Here is a 14,571-nt window from a genome sequence, read left to right on the forward strand (position 1 = left end):
ACAGGGACAGAGGGGAACAAGCAGCATTTATAGAACAGCACACAGGAAAGAATGCTGGCTTTGCAGGCAGCAGACCAGACTCACATCCCGGCTCAGACGCTTCCTGTGTGACCTTAAGCAAGTCGATTAACCTCTCTGGGCCTCAGTTCCTTATCTGTAAAAATGTTTGGGCTGAGGCCTATTACATAATGTTGCTGTGCAGATTAAATGCACTAGAGGCAGTGAGACGTGTAGCTCGGAGGAAGGAAGAACTCACTAAGTGGTAGCTGGTGTTATTATTCCTATGGACCAAGTCCTGAGAGGGGAGGTAGGCCCGCTGGCTGCCCTGCTGTGTTGAAGCAGCAGCATCACCATCAGCAGCAACTATATAGATAGACCCTTGATAAATAGGGGTGAGTAAAATGAATAAATAAAAACTGGGTTTGCCACTATAGAACCTAACTGATAACATGGCTGGACAGATTCAGACCAATGGTAAATAGTTATATTTTATAAAACCTCATACACAAGGTGGGCATTTGGACTGACCGGAAAGGAGACACTGATTGTCAAGAGGACCTGCACCTGTTTTCCAATATGTTAGCTGGTGAGGTCTTGCACCCCAAAATGAATGATCTTCCCCAGGGTCCTGTCAGTCCCCAACTCCAACAGTGGATTCCCTCAGAGTTTCTCAAAAGACTTCTCTACCCCTGTATGGGGTGGAGGAATCCTGTTTGCTGGGGAGACAGGACACTTCCAGGGGGGCTGTTCTGGGAGGGTGGGCAGGATGAGGCGAGAACCAACGAGGCGCTCTAAGGAGTTGGAGGCGCTAGCCTCCAGAGCTGTCCAGCGGTGCCGTCGCCCACCGGTGGGACCTGCTCAGGCACTTCTGGGCCAAGGTCAGCTTCCTCAGCTATTCAGTCCTCACTTGGCAGGTCTGCGATTCTCTGCTATTTCCATGGATAATTTTTTTCAGAGATGCTATTAAAAATTTGTTTAAGACTCTATTGTCTTGGGACTGATTTCCTTAGTCCTTGATGTCTTGTTTACCGCAGCAGACTCTGGAGGTAATAACACGGGCCTGGGGCTTAATTACCTGTGAGGCCTGGGGCATGGGACCCACCCTTGGCTCCATGTTCTGCTGCTGTGATGTAAGGGGGCTGTGGGATGATCCTGAGGACCCTTCCAGGGGCACCATCTATGTGTTCACTGCTATATCCTCAGGGCTGGCCCAGGGTGGATGCTCGATAAAAGTTTGTTGACTGAAAGAGTGAATTCTCCTGTGGGGTGAGATGATTCATTAGGTCACTACGCTGCTCATCGATGGGAGATGTCTCATTCACTGCTATCTCTCCTAATATTTGCTGGAAACATAGACTGGTAAGAATAATGGACAAAAAATGGTGAAATGGTTGGTTCGAACACTGCTGGCCGATCTGTGAAGTTTCCTAGTTCTCCCAGCTCCCATCCCTCCTGAGTGCAGATCGAGCTTGTGGGGCTGAGAAGGAAGAGAGGGTGATTTTGTGATTTTGCTTCCTCATAGATTTGCCCAAGGGCTGGGAGATGGATTCCACCCAGGAAGGAGCTGTATATTTCATCAAGTGAGTAAGATGGACTTTCCTTTTGGTCTCCCTGGTTAGTTCTGCTTTTATGTTTGTCACTGATGCCTCCTTGAGAGAGGAGAAGGTTCAAGGGTCCGGTTTTTCACTGATGGCCTTACCGGGGTTTCTGAACGGCCAGGAAGTGTTAAGGTTTCTGAGAGAGCTGCAGATAAAGTTGGGTGTGTGTGTGTGTGTGTAAGGTGTGTGTCTCTCTGTATGTGTTTATATTGGCCAGTGTTAATTGTGGGAAGCTTTCGAAGGTGGGGTGGGGTGGGTGGAGCATCGGGCTCGGCTCTACAGGTGGGAAGGAGATGGCTACCAAAGTAGAGGAGGGAGGCTCAACTAGACACACAGGACAAGGTTCAGAGGAAGGAAATGGAGCACTGGGTGCCATGAGAAACAGGAAGAGAGCCAGTTGGAGGGGAGGTGTGAGCGGGGTGCACAAACAGGCAGGTTAGGTGGTGACAAGGCTGCCTCCATCACTTTTGCTCTTCTGGATGGGACATTGTGATTCTGGGGGTGGCAGGTATGTGTCCGGTGGTCTGTTTTTCTCTAGGGGGTTGGTCAGGCCCCTTTGTGGGCTCAGTATCTCATGCTCTCAGCAGCCGACGCGCCACCCTGCATGTGAACGTAGGAGCAGCAATTTGGGCGGGGACGGTCCACATCTACCCAATCGGACTCACTTCCCTCTGCCTTGGCCTGGGTCTCTCCATCTCCCAGCCAGGCTGGGTCCTGGCTTCATTCCTATGGGTGAGGCTCGGCGTGCTCAGGCCTGTGGGCCTCCCCGCCTGGTCTGGCCTCAAGAGTCTGCAGAGCTGATAGAGAGGGCGGCTGCCCAGAGGGAGCCCTCGCCCAGCCAGGGGAGGGGGACCCCTCCTCTCCTTCCCCTCCCTTTCTTCTTTGAAATCTTCATTCATCTATATGACAAGAGGTCACCTTTCCATTCCCACCTCAAGACCAGCCAGTACTTTCATCAGTTTGGCTGTTAACTATATTCTTAAACCAAAAACATTTGACAAATTATCTGTTTTAGAAATTGTTCTGATATCACATAGCTGTTATAGCCTGAGTTTTCCCTGAAATTGAACCCGAATCCTTATTGCTTCAGTTAGGACATTTTTCCTTTGCTCCTTGCAGATACCATCTTATCATTCCTTTAAGTACATGCGGTTCTCGAGATCACTGATTAAGCACTTTAACATGTATCGCCCCTCCTTGTCAGTCAGTAAAAACTTACCACCTACTACGGTCCGGCCCTGTCCACTTTCCTTACTTCATCTTCCATAGCTGGACAGCTATGGCGATTTCCATTTTTCTTTTTTCCCATCATGGCAAGTTCGTTCCTACCCCAGGGCCTTTGCATTTGCTGTTCTTTCTGCCTGGGAGCACTTTCCTCTTATTTTTGCTCATCTGGCTTCAACTTATCATTTAGCTCAAGTGTCATCTTCTCAGAGAGACCTTTCCTGACCACCCCTCTGAAGATCCCCCTCACTCCTCCTTAGTCCCTCTTACTTTTCTTCATAGCACCTACCACTGCCTGGTTTTTTGTTTATGTATTTATTTACTTATTTATTACTGGTGTTCTCCTACTGCCATGTCAACCCAGAGAGCCGATTCTGGCTACTTTATATTCTACTGTATCCCATAACCTTCCTGGCACATGAGAGGAACCCAATATCTGCTAAAATGAATGAATAATGAATGAAAACTGTTGGGAGATAAACCACAGAGGCATAATTAACTCCTGCTTTGGCTACCAGCCTGGAGCATTCTCCCGAGATCCCCCAATTCCGCACATCCAGTCCCGAACTCATCGCCCTCCCATCGCCAATACCTGTTCCATCTTTGACAGAGGTGCCAACAAAGCACCTCAGAGATAGCCTCGAGCCCCTCCTCCTAAATATCTCTCAACCCATCCACTTCTCATCACCCCATGGCCACCACCTGAGTTCATGCCCACATGGGCTCTCACCTGGATCACTCCAGTAGCTTTCCAACCCATCTTCCTGCCTCCAGGCCACAATGCTGCAAGAATGTTTTTTCTACAATGCAAATTTGGTCATATTATTCTCCATTAAGAATCTTTCATGCTTCTGGTCAGTTATAGGATAAACTCAGGCACTTGAAAGGGCTTCATAATATGGCTTCTGCCTTCCTTCCCTAGCATCGCCTCTCACATTCTCCAGTTTGCCAGACCAAACTGCTGTGGTTCCCTCAACACTCACCTTCCTGCCATGATTCCTAGCCTTTGCAAGTGCTAATCCCTTCTCTAACATGGCTGGTGTCCACCTGTGAACACTTGCTCTTCCTTCAAGACTCTGTTCATTATATCACTTCTTCAGAGAAGCCCACCTGTATTGTAATTGCTCGTTTACACATTGTCATTTTCCCGAGATCAGTGGTTCATAAACTTGGGTTTGCATCAAAATCACCTGGAGAGCTTGTTCAAACAGATTGCTTGGCCCCACCCCTTGAGTTTCTGATTCAGAGAGTCTAAGAATTTGCATTTCATAACAGGTTCGCAGGTTATGCTGATGCTACTTGTCCGCAGACCACACTTAAAGAACCACTAGTCTAGATCGAAAACTTATCAAAGGCAGGGGTGAACACAGGGTGGCCGTAAAGTCTAAAAATAGATGATGGTATTCATTATGTATTGTAACAAAATGTCAACATGCCATCTATTATGCATTTGTGTCTGTTCCCAGACTTAGTGGCCATTCCACACATCGGGAGCAGCCTTGGACACTCTAAGAACTGAGCGTTTTATTATGTGATTTCATTCAATCCTCACAACAGCTTTATGAGGGCGATGCTATCATCCTTCTCTGAGCAAGTAAACTGAGACTTTGAAAATAACTTGTTCAGTGTCACAAAACTTGTAGAAATCAAAACTGGGATCCAGCCCCATGTCTGCCTGATTTCACAGACTGTGCTTTTAACATAATGCCATGGCTGCCTCTGGCATTTCCGGTGCCTGGTTCGGACGGGAAGGTGCTCAATAAAGTAGAGAAAAAAAAGCAAAGGGTTAAAGTGTGGGTAAAATCCACACTGCAAGCCTTATGCATGTACCACATAAATCCACAAGAGGGCATCAAAGCACACATGATCCGTCCAACTAAAGCTTTGAAGAATTGGCTCAGATTCACTCCTCGGGCTGATAGGGCCATCTTGACCATCCTCTGCCATATTTCAGTCGCTTTGGGTCTGGTAGATTTCTTTCAAAGCTGAAACATCTATCCACTCTTTATTTTCTCTGGCCCCTGACTCCTCCCCCTGCTTCCTGCTGAAGCAGCTAGCTGTGGAGCTTGCCAGTTCTGTCTCCAGTAGGTGCCTCTCTCTTTCTCTAAGTCTGGCAGGGAGGGAGAAGTGGCAGGGTTGCTTTCTGCAGAGCCACATCCCTGCTGACCCTTATGCCCAATCTGGGCTCCTGCTGCTCCTCCCACGTGGTTGCGTAGTCCCCATGGGCCATGCCAGCCTGGCCTGGCACCTCCTCCAGCCCAGGGGGCCCCACCCAGCCACCGTCACGTCTTCCTTGTTCTGGTCTGAACATTTCCTCCAAGAAGGTGACAGAATGGGCAGTCACTCCAGCAGTGCCTTTGGCTGGTCCATGAGCTGGTTTGCTCAGTGCTGCACTAGGGGCTGCGGGAGGTTGGAATGCAGAAGCCCAGGGCTCTCTGTCCCCAGGTGCTGGTTGGCTGGGTCCCTGCGAGTGATCAATACACATCTTTGACCTGTGGGACCCTAGAGGGAGCAGTGCCCTGGAGAGTGCAGTGGAGCTGCCACGGGGAAGACGGGACGTAGGAGAGAGGTCACGGGGCAGCAGATCTAGTAATTAGTGCCCCGACTAGCTCTGCCCTCGGAAAGGCAAATGACACCCTGAACAGTAAGGAATGAGACAGGTGAGGAGAAAAGATAGTGAGGGGTACAGGGCTGAGGGGAGAGAAGCCCCACCTACAGATGAGGGAAACCGAGGCTCGGCAGTGTGGGACTTATTCAAAGTGCTTCCGCTGGTGAGGGAGGGAGTTGGAGTTTGGACTCAGGTAGGGCCTCACAGACAATTCATCATGTGGGGCTCCCTTTCCTGCTCCCCAGTTGGTTCATTCTGGGAGGAAGGGAGACCCTCGTGGACATGGCCTGAGTGAGGAATGGGGAGGACATGTTTAAGGGACAAAAAGTCTATTGGAAAAAAAAAAAAGTCCATTGCGTCAGCGGCCACTGAGACCGTGTGGTGACACCGGAAGGCGGGAGGCCCTGGCGTTTAGAGAACTCGGGCCGTGGAATCTGGAGTGGAGAAGGACAGGACCACAGAGTCGCTTTCTTGGGAACCCTCCTCCCCCACCTGCCTCCTTACAGCCACCTGAGCCACTCGGAAAAGTCGGATGAGTCGTGTTTCTCTGCCGGCAGAAAACAAAGAGAATTCAGACTTGGCGAAGGGACTCTATTTCCTCTGCTCCACCTTACCAATCTCGTTGGAACTCTAAGACCCTCTTGCTACAAAATCTCCCCCACCTGCATCCCCAGAACCAGGGCACTGCCCCCCATAGCAGTCTTCCTTTGGCCTCTCAGGCCCCCAAAGCCACCCAGATCTCCCAGAGGCATCGACATGTCTGGCTCAAACCTCTCAGTGGATCCGTGGGGCTCGTCTGTTGCCCTTGCCCTCTGTCTGCCAGAGAGGAAACCCTCCCAGCAGGCCCATCTGTCTGTCTCCTGTCTTTTCCAGCTGCCTCAGGATTCTGTGGGATGGGGTCTTGGGTCCATGTCTCTTTCTCCACTCTTCCTGTCCCCTCCCGGATGCTGTAATCTCTGGTTCCAACCCTGCTTTGCTCCATTGGCTCCTCAAGGCCAGAGACCCCTCCCCACCAGAGCCCTTCATCTTTGTCTGGCTGGAAGCCAGCTCTCCCCCTGCCTGTCTGGGGTCACCTTGCCAAGTCCTGGAGAGCCAGAGCAGGTGGGTTGGGCTCAGTCGGTCCTGCCTGGCACTGGGCCTGCACCTAGGACTTTTCTGCCCCTTCAGCTGAGTGGCCTTCCCATAGCTGATGTGCTCAGCATCTCATCTGGGCTGGGGAGAGTTCTGGAGGGGACCGATAGCTCTCGCTCCCCATCACAGCTGCAGGCAGGTGCGTGCTGCTCTAGCCTGAGATTTGCAGCCCCTGCTTGGCCTGCTCTGAGGCGTGAGAGGTGGCCCTTCCATACCTTTTTCGGGTGTGGGAGCGTGGTTTGGGGTTTGGATCCGATCTCCTTAATAAACCCTGTACCTCATTTTCCAAACAGGGCTGCTCCTGGACCAAAGCAAAGTCTTCTTAAAGATAAGGCTTCATTGGTAAAAGTGATGCTTATACTCAGATCACACTAAAAGACACCCACGGAGAAGGGTAAATAGTTGTATTTGAGTGAAGAGAGCTTAATTTAAAATATACGTTGTTCTAATAAATATTCAAAAAAGATAGACTAATCATGTGGGTGGGTCCTTGCAGATGCTCTTCCTCTAGCCCCTGCTTCATGAAGTCTCTCCGTATTCATTAGTGACCCCAGGAGCGCATCTGGTTCGCACTGCAGCTTCTGGGTCTCAGGGGTGAGCTGGCCTGGAGACGCAGGAGGGAATACTCCTTTTTCTTTCCATCTTTCTGATCCTGGTTATGAAACTCATTGTTTCAACTGCACTTACCCATTGTTACAGAGACTCTATGATTTTTCCAGGATGCACAGAAATGTGAAGAGGAGGAAACCAAGGGAGGGAGGGAGAGAGAGAGAGAGAGACAGAGAGAGAGAGAGATCTCTTAATGGCCTGGGTTTATTTACAGCAGAAACAGGGCTGCAATCCTATTGTCTGAAGCCCTTCCTTCTGCCTCTGACCCTTGATAATGCAAAACACAGATATCCCCTGGCTTGGCCAGTATCCTTGCCCAAGGTCATTGGAAACTAACTTGGGCTGAGGACCTAGGAGGTCCTAGCATCTTGTAACAAACTACAACCAGCTCTGAATGTTATTTCTTTAAATTCATTGTGCTGGGGTGGGGGTGGGGAATGGAAAGGCACTAGGGCCCTGGCCGAGCCCTGTTGATATCCAGAGGCGTGCCCATCTCTTGGGTGGACAGCCACAGAGGTGAAAGTCCACTATAGTCAGGCCAGACCTCTGGGCAGCTTCTGACACCACATACTCTGGCGGGAGAACTGAAAACTCAGATGGTGGCCCAGATCCCCTTTGGGGGGCAGCCTTGTCCCGGTGCTGGAAGGCCAGGAGGGCTGTGTGGGAGTACTCCATCCTCTCTGGGACAGGCAGCATGGGTGGTTAGCAGCTTGTCGCTGGTGTGGATGGAGTTAAACCTTTCCGGGGACTATTTACTCCTGATCTTAAGTGACAGCTTGGGGAGGGAGAGTCACGTGGCCCTGAAATCCCCTTGGGAGCCCACGGAGCATGCCCAGCTGCTTCTGCTTGGGAAAGATGCTGGATCCTGCAGTCACCACAACAGCATCCTCTGCCCGCGCCAGGGACCTGCCAGCCAGAGAGATGACTGATTAGAGCAGATCAGATCCAGAGCCCCGCTCTTCAGAACGGGGCCCCCTGTGGGGCTGGGAAGGAGGACCCAGCTGGCCTGAGCTGGGGGAGGGGTGTCTTGGGGCCCGGAGAGTTATAGCTTTTCAGCAAGGGGCTCACACCTCAGAAGCCGGTGAGTCTGTATTGATGCATGTATAGACGAGGTGGGAGGGGGGAAGTTGGGCTCTGGTCAGGGCTGACAGCCACCTGCGGTGCGAGTCTGGGCTGCTGGCACTGCGGTGCCGCTGCCTTCCCCATCCCTCATTCTTGGCAGCGTTACTTGGGGATCATGGATGCTGAGAATGCTAATTATAGCCCTTTATATGCCCCCTGCCTCCAGAATCCCCAGGAAGGGCTGATGTGGTTTGATATATTACACTTGAATCGCACCTCCCAGGTGAGGCCAGCTTTGGGGCTGCTACCTCCCTAGGGTCCAGCTAGGCCCCCCAGCCTGGCTAGAGCAAAGAAGCCAGCCCCACCCTGCCTCTAATGCTGCCAGAAGGAATGCGGCCAGCAGGAAGGAAAGATGGAGGGGGTTGCTGGGGTCAGGTTCAGGTCAGCCCCAGGGACTCACCTGCCTCAGTGTGGGGCGGGGTCAGGGTGTATGTCTTTTATGGGTCAGAAGTTGGGGTTTAGAGCTGCTGAGGCTCTTGGACTCCTAGCGTGCATCTGATCTCTGGGGTCTCAGATAAAGTGGGGAGCACCTGAATGAGCTGGAGCCTGGTGCATGGGCGTGGAAGTATGAGGGGGCAGGGTTATAATGGTGAGGCCAGGCTGCAGCTGGCTAAGAGCCTTGGGCTTCCGTGTGTGAGGTTCTGGGCAAAGGAGCGAGGTTGGGGAGCTGGCAGAGAGGGGTGGGGGGCAAGGCGGCGGAATGGACAGGAAAGGCAGAGGAAGAAGAGGCTACCCAAGATGCTCTTTTTGACCACAGGCAAGCCAGGGAAGGGGAGAGAGGGGAGAGCCAGCCCTGGGGCACAGGGGCAGGGAGGCTGTGCTGCAGGGCGGAAGGTGGCGGGAGAGGATGGGGTCAGAGTCAGAGTCAGAGGGGGTAGTGTCCTTTAGGGCTTGGCAGCTCCCCTCCCCCTCCCGCCCAGTCCTTGTAGACCCCTCGCCCTCAATCTGGCAGTTTGGGCCGTGGGCTCCACTGAGGGTCTTGTGCGCATGGGCAGGAGCCCTGGCTGGCCTGTCTCTGCCAGAGCCTGTGGTTCAGATGGCTGCAGTGGCATCGCAGGCACCTTCCCCAAACCTTGGCTTCCAGACACCCCCTTGAGGAGCATTGGCTTCCACCTCAGAGCAGCCGCATTTTAGCTTGGGCAGGAGATGGGCAGGCCCTGTCGGTGGAGAGGAGGTGGGAGGGAGGTCCCACGGAGACGCGGGCTGGAGGCTCCAGCCATCTTCAGGTGGGGGCGGCAGGAGGGCCGAGGGCGCTGCCTGGCACCGCTCTGAGCTTTCCTGCGGGGAAACAAGCGGCTCTGTGTCTCCTCACTGCGGCGTGCTGGGCTGCAGATAGAAATTATTAAAAGCCTTTGGTTTTCCAACCAGTGCGAGGTGATAAATGTGTTAGCCTGGAGTGTAATTAATCCTGGGGCGGCTGCACAGGCTCAAGACAATGGGGGTTTTTTTTTTGGCTTGGTCGTCTTTTTTTCTTCTTCACAGGAAGGTGACAGTGCAGGACGCATTACACAGATAATTACTTTTAACGTGTCTGCCTGGATTATTGAGTTGGATTCTTCCTGCTCTGTGTAAATGAAGTAATTATCTAGGAAGTCAGTGAGCCAGGCAGCCAGCCCTGTCTCCCAGGCCGACATCATGGCCAGGCCCAGCCTATATCTTTGGGCTCTGAGGAGGGAGCTGGTGGAACCCGGGGGCACTGCACTGGGAGAAGCTGCGCTGAGAGCAGGCCCAGCCCAGGGTGCAGAAGCACGGCACAGTGACAGCCAGTGCTGGTCAGCTTCAGCCTCTTTGAGCCCATTTCCTCTCAGTCTTCCTCCTTGGCCTGTTGTGAGGTTTCCTGAGGCTATTGGCACTGAGCATGGGGAACCCCCAGAGGATGGTTAGGAGGAAGAAGGTGGAAGTTGGGCTGCAGTGCCGGGAGTGAGTCCTGGTTTCTAGGGGTTTCGTGTGGGGTCAGAGCTGTGGTCCGAGATGGTCTGGAAGCCAGTGCGTCAGTGGGATGACTTTGGCAGGCCAATCTCCGACCAATTAAAAAATATTTAGAGAGGAAAGAACATACTTTGGGAAACATTTAGAATAAATGAGGAGCAGAGAGGAAGAGAGGCTGAGGGTAGAGTGAGTGGGACCCTTTCCTTGGCAATTGCTCAGTCTACGCAGGCTCTCGCTCAGGACCACACCTCCAGATGCCCCTCAGAGACTGTCTAGTCCAGCCTCCCTCCCAGCCCAGATGAGCCGTCTGCAGCCTCCCTGAGGGGAGCACCAGCCTCTCATGGATAATTCCAGCGACGGGGAACTCATCACCTCATCAGCCAGCCCGCTCCATAGTTAGAGCATTCTTTTATGTTGAATCAAAATCTGCCTGCTGCTAAGTGTCCGGCCTTTGATTCTGATTCTTTGAAGCAGCACAGAGCGAGCAAGTCAGCTCTCTTTCCCATGGTGATAAAGATGGTTTTCTTCATATTAAAATAGCTTATAATAGTGTGTGGGCATAATGTATTTTATGTAACTGTATTTGTATTGAACATTTAGGTTGTTACCCTTATTTCCTTTTACAAATAACACAACATGAACATTTTGTGCATAAGTTTTTTCTGTATTTTGGATTATTTCCTCATAATAAATTCCAAGATATAGAATTAATGTGATGAAGGGTATATACCTTAAAAATTATTATTCTGTAAGTATAAAAGTAATACATAGTCATTAAAAATGTAGAAAACATATAAAAATCAAAATCACCCATAATTGTCTTGGAGATTCGGTATATAATTTTGATGTTTTGGTATATATGTTTTTATGAATTCCTACACAGACATGTGACTATATTTATCAAAATACACATATATCCTGTTAAAATTTTGGAACAAGCAAATATTCTGTCACTTAAATAGAAGCATTTTTCCATGTCCTTAAATATTCTTTTACAACATCACTTTTAAGTGACTGCCTAGTATTTCGTTATATACCTATTCTGTTTATTTGTTTAATTGGCCCCCTATGTTAAACTAGGTGTTTCCAGTCTTTCATTTTTGTAAAAAATGCTACAATGAACATATAAATATTTGAATCTTTACACATATCAATGACTTCTTTTCTTAGGTTACATTTCTAGAAGTGGAATTGCTATGTTTTTAAATATTTTACATATTTTGCCAAATTCCTTGTTAGAAAGTACTAATTGACATTCCCAGCAGCTGTGTATGAGAATGCATTCTGTTGCATGAACATCGGCATTGAATATTATAACTTTTTATATTGTTTTAATTCACTGACTCTTCATTGTTTTAATGCATTTGGTCAGTAGTTAGTGTTAAAATTTTAAAGAGGTTTATAAGTATAAATAGTCCATTTGTTGTCATTCATTTGTTTGAGTGTTTGGCTTCTCTTTAAAGGCAGTTCAGCACAGTTATCAAGATCTCAGTCATGGGATCAAATTTGGGTTGAATCTCGGTTCTGCCACTTACAATGACTTAATCTCTCTGTGCCTTAGTTTCTCCATCTGTAAAATGAAGATAACAATGTTACCTGTCCCACAGAATTCTTGTGAGGATAAATGAGGTCATATATGTAAGAAGTAGATTCACACCAGGCAGAGTAAGTGATAAATGTGTTTGTCCTTATTATCCTATTGCTGTTGATCTGCATGAGAAACATAGATATCTGAAGACTGTATCATGATCTTCCTCTGTCCAAACCTCCAAGTCTCTTTGTTGGATGCTCAGTGCCCTTGTTCCTCTAGTGATCTCCACTCCCCTTCTCAAGCTTTCCCCACACCCGCCAGCACAGAGCACGATGTGGTGGTCACCCCCTCCCCCATGATCCATGATCCCCTGGATTGTCACACTTCTGAGGACTTCTTCTGGCAGGTGGGTAAAGGGAGTTAGGCTCCTCTAGTGTCTTCTGACTAACAGGATGCTCCACTGGGGTCCCCTCCTCCGGTCGCTCACCGCCCTCACATACCGTCATGTGCACATGCTTTCTTCCCGCCTCCACTTCCACCCCTGACCTATGGATGTTGCCATTTCCCCTTAAGAACTGGATCCCCCAACTGGATCTCTGAAGGCGGGGCCTCTCCTCCCACACCCTCAGAGGCATGCACCCGGGACCTGGTGCCCCTGGCGCGTTCTGAGGGCCTGGCGCACCCGAGGTATGGTCCGTGGCTCCACCTGGGGTGCGAACCCAGGACCTTCCGCGTGTAAAGCAGACGTGCTAGCCACTACACTATGGAGCCACACCTGCACATGCTTTCTTGATTCTTCCTTGTCAAATCTACCCAGTGTTCCTCATCCCCGTGAGCCCTCTTTGCACTTTCCAAAGTAGCACTAGCTGACAGGATAAACTGATTCTGGTCCATGTGTTAATGAGAAAAGTGGTGCACTGCCTGCCAGGGTTGTGGAAAGAATGCCTATCTTGAATTTGAAGACGTGGCCCAAATTAGCAGCCATATGATTTGTAGCAAGTCACTTAATCTCTGAGTTTTCGTTTCCTGGTCTGAAAAATGGGGTTAGTATCACCACCCACCTATCTAGTTGACAGCTAGATAAGTAATAAATATGCATGTGCTTTCTAAACTGCAAATAATTTCACAAAAGTCGTTTATTATTAGACGTGGATTTTTGAACAAGGTCTATCAGAAGGCAATGCTTTAACTCAAAGGTCAGACAGGTGCAGAGGTGAGTTAGTAGGAAATGTTTAAGGCAAATGATATTCAGAGTGACTGTCAACCCCCTCAGGCCATTTAGTTTTGGGAAAGGGTTGGTCCTTACTGTGTGAATTAAAGAAATCGGGGTCAATGCTGATCTGATAAACATACATGGATATCGGGGCTTTACTCCTATAGGACCCAGGACCCCTCTCCAGGGGAGAGGTGAGGGCTCTCCTTAGCTCTGACATCACCAGCCTGGCTCATCAATACCTAAGAACTTGAGTCTATTATTGCAGGTGCCAATTTGCTTTTAATTAGCCTAATTCTTGCAATTAGTATGTTAAATTCAACCTGGCCACTGGTGGCCAGGTCATTTTTCTGATTTTGCTTGGTTCCTGGGTCCTCATTAGCATCACTGGGCTGTCCAGAGACTGTAGGCAAACCTGTTGCCTCACCTGAAACTTCTGCTGCCCAGCTAGGGAATTGAAAAGGTCGTAGAGGGTCAGGAAAACTTGCTTCTGGTGGGCGGGACGTGGGGCAGGAGTGTATTGATGGACGTATCATTAGACTTGTTAGAATCACCAGTGAGGTCTAGAACCCAGGTTCCCTCCTCCTAACCTAATGTTCTTCCGCTTCTGAGCCTCAGTTTCCCTGTTTCTAAAATGTGGGTAATAATTCCTGCCCTGCCCGCATCACTGAGGTTCAAATGAGTTAATGCAGAAAGTGAGTGTGAATGTGAAGCAATGCAACACGAAATGGCTCTATCACATCGAAGGTGAAAGCTCTGTAGAGTTATGCAAATGATCCCAGTGTCTCGGCTACTAGTTCCTGGGCCCTTGTCCTTATTAGTCATTTCTCATGCTGTTTGGTAAGTCCTGATTCCCACTGTCTTCTCATTTGCCCACACTGCCCCAAACCATGGGTGATTTGAGAGCATTAGCATATAGTATGTGCTTAATAAATGTTGGCTGGTTATATGAAGCTTTGAATGGGAGGGAGTTTGGCCCAAAGAATAGACGTGAGGACGCACTCATGAGAAAGCCTTTGATGGCAGTGGTGGAGGACATTTATTTCTTTTCCTGCTCAGCCTTGACCCTCCCTCCACAAGACTGGGCTGCTTCAAGGCAAGAGAGATGGTTCTCTTTGCCTTGGTCTCTGTGATGTTTCGCACAGAGCCAGGCACACAATAGTTGTCTGATAACTGCTTTTTGAATGGATGAATGAGTGGATGAATGAGACAGGGTAATGTGGTTGAGAGCACATGGACATGAGAGTCAGATGAATAGGACTTGGAATCCCCGCCACACTACTTTCTTTTGGCAATATTTACTACATGCTCATTAGGTACCAGGTAGTGCTAGGTTGCAAAAGTGAATTTTTAAATTCTAGTAAGTAAGCAAACGTGTGAGCAAATGATTGTCTCGTGTATGATAGAGACATATGCTACGTATGTTGGTGGGCAAGACAAGAGTGATAGAATCTCCTGGGAGAGCCGGAAGAGGGTTCCCCAAAGAAGGGAGCATGAGCCGGGCCCCATCAGCTTGGGAAAGTCACTGAGTTTCTTTGGGTCTCAGTTTCCTAAGGTGTCATATGAAGAGACTAAAACCTTCACAGAGGTGAGGATGAAATAACAT

General features: G+C 49.6%; 1 protein-coding gene across 10 annotated transcripts in view; it reads left to right on the forward strand.

Annotated features, from left to right (window-relative positions):
- The window catches only part of PLEKHA6 (pleckstrin homology domain containing A6), a 139,640-nt gene that overhangs the window by 8,838 nt on the left and 116,231 nt on the right, over nucleotides 1-14,571 (forward strand). For all 10 annotated transcript variants that reach the window (XM_023538291.1, XM_023538294.1, XM_023538292.1 and 7 more), the window contains one exon: nucleotides 1,523-1,580. In XM_023538291.1, the coding sequence (XP_023394059.1) occupies nucleotides 1,523-1,580 (58 nt within the window). The remainder of the gene's footprint in view (nucleotides 1-1,522; nucleotides 1,581-14,571) is intronic.

This window comes from Pteropus vampyrus, unplaced genomic scaffold, assembly GCF_000151845.1.
Source record: "Pteropus vampyrus isolate Shadow unplaced genomic scaffold, Pvam_2.0 Scaffold217, whole genome shotgun sequence".
Taxonomy (NCBI): Eukaryota; Metazoa; Chordata; class Mammalia; order Chiroptera; family Pteropodidae; genus Pteropus; species Pteropus vampyrus.